Genomic DNA, 2,500 nt, shown 5'->3' on the forward strand with positions numbered 1-2,500 from the left:
AAATGGGATGAATTGTTCAATACTGCATCTTGTCACAATTCTGCAATTTTTCACTTTAGGGCAATCAGTGGCTCCCTTCGCAGGTGGGGGCCCCTAGGCTGCAGCCATATCTAGCCTGTGCATTAATCCGGCCCTGGGTGGAGAGTGGGGCTGGGGCGGCTGCTGGGGTGGTGTGGAGTTGGGGTGGTGTGGAGTGTGGTCGGGGTGGTGTGATGTGAGGTTGGGGTGGTGTGGAGTGGGGCTGGGGTGGTGTGAGGTGGGGGTGGCTGCTATTCTGCTGCTGGGTGAAGGGGCACAGCAGGGAACAGCACTGACATGGACGGATTATGACTCTATGGGCCCCTGAGACAGACAACAAGAAAGCCCCCCACACCATCCCCCCCCCTCCTACGGAACGACAAGATTACAAAATCATTTGGGGTGTTTAGCAAAGATGATGGAGAGCCTTTGCCGTTGGGAGTTCAGGGATTTCTTCCCCGAGAAAATGTGAAAATATGGTGATATTTTAACACAATGTGATAACATAAATACAGACCAATACTGAAGTGGAATTTTTTTGTAGTGTGGAAGCTTAGGCCTCTGGGACCCCCTTAGCTCTTGGGCCCCTGTGCCTTGGCCCGGTAGGCCCGTGCAGTATTTCATCCTTGAGTACTGCTGCACTGTCAGAGCCTCTCCTACCATTTGATCTGCGCTGTTTGAGGTGCACCTCCCAGGGCCATAACACTCACACACTCCCTAACAGCCACACATACATGTAAGTAAACACACACACACACACACACACACACACACACACACACACACACACACACACACACACACACACACACATGCTCTTAAGCGCATGCAAGCATACACATGCCACACAGACACAGACACACACAGACAGACACACACACACACACGCACACACATACAGACACAGACACACTGACACACAAAGGCACACACATCCACAGCACACACACACACAAGCTCTTATGCGCATGCGAGCACACACACACACACACACACACACACACACACACACACACACACACACACACACACACACACACACACACACACACACACACACACACACACACACACACACACACAGAACAAACATACACACAGGGATACACTGTCTATGCTTTACTCTCAAAGACACAACATATCGTCACACACACAAACCCAAACATGGTAACAACCATTTTATAAACACACATGACAACCTTGTGCATGAACATACACATACTGTGCAGAGTCACACACCAACACCATGCACTACACCGGTATAACATGTCCAATGTAATCTCTCTCAACATCTGCTTTTCTCCATCTCTGCCTTTGTCACTTTCTCCCCTCTCTCATTTTCCCTTCAGCCTTCTTTCTTTCTCACACCAATGCTCTTTCTCTTCTCGCTGTCATTTTATCCCCCCCCCTCTTTATTTCTATTTCATTCTCTTTCCGTCCCTCTAGTTTTCTCATTCTATCTCTGTCTCTCTGTCTCTTTCTCTCTGTTTCTCTCTCTCTCTTTCATTTCATTCTCTTTCCGTCCCTCTAGTTCTCTCATTCTCTCTCTCTCTCTCTCTCTCTCTCTCTCTCTCTCTCTCTCTCTCCTTTCACCAGGCCTCTCCTGTCCTGTCCCACCTTTTTTTTATTGTGCCATTTTCTGCCCCTTTGGTTGCCGAGTGTGGAGGGAGGCCCCTGTAATGCACTAAGGCTTTGGCGTTGGCTCTGCTCTACTCGGTCCCCCGCTGTGTGTGTGACTAGCCTGGCCTGTGTGGCAGGGCAGGGGAGAGGGGAGAGGGAAGGGGGGAGGTAGGTAGGCTAGGGTAGGGGGGGGAGACAGGGTCAAGGTGAGCTCTAATACACTATTGATCTGCCCCAATTGAAAACCTGATGGAAATTTTGCTCCCCCCCACCCTACACACACACACACACACACACACACACATACACACACACCACTAACACACGCGCGCACGCACACACGCGCACACACAAACACACACAGACCCTCACACACACACACACCACCCCTAACCATCACACACAGCCATGTACACACACGCACCCACACCCACACCCACACACACACACAGCAGACACACAGTCACACAGCAGACACACATTCTCTCTCTTGTTCTGTGTCTTCCTCTTATGTCTTTCTCTTTCCCCTCCCAGTGTGTATCCTCTTCTATCGAGATGTATCCCTCGTTTTTTTCCTCCTCCTCACAGTTTCCATTTTCTTTGGACTGCTCCCCTTGTTTGCCCTCTTTCATACCTCTCTCTTCCTCCTTCCTTCCCTGCCTCTGCCCCCCCCTCTCTCTCTCTGTCTCTCTTTCTCTGTCTCTTTCTCTCTTTCTCTCCCCCTCTCTCTCTCTCTCTTTCGTTCTGGCTCTGCCCTTTCCTCATCCCCTCCCTCTCTTCCTTTCTCTCGTTCTTGCTCTCTTCTCTTCTCTTTTCTTCTTCATCCATACCTTTCTTTCCCTCTTCATGCTTTTCAAGCCAT

At 50.2% G+C, this 2,500-nt stretch overlaps 1 protein-coding gene across 1 annotated transcript in view; it reads right to left on the reverse strand.

Moving 5' to 3' along the window:
- Positions 1-719, reverse strand: part of LOC134449838 (uncharacterized) — a 2,000-nt gene extending 1,281 nt beyond the window's left edge. The window contains exons 1-2 of the mRNA XM_063199945.1: positions 679-719; positions 133-280 (exon numbers count right to left, since the gene is read on the reverse strand). Coding sequence (XP_063056015.1) covers positions 133-280; positions 679-719 — 189 coding nt within the window. The remainder of the gene's footprint in view (positions 1-132; positions 281-678) is intronic.
- Positions 720-2,500: the final 1,781 nt, after the last annotated feature.

This window comes from Engraulis encrasicolus, chromosome 5, assembly GCF_034702125.1.
Source record: "Engraulis encrasicolus isolate BLACKSEA-1 chromosome 5, IST_EnEncr_1.0, whole genome shotgun sequence".
Taxonomy (NCBI): Eukaryota; Metazoa; Chordata; class Actinopteri; order Clupeiformes; family Engraulidae; genus Engraulis; species Engraulis encrasicolus.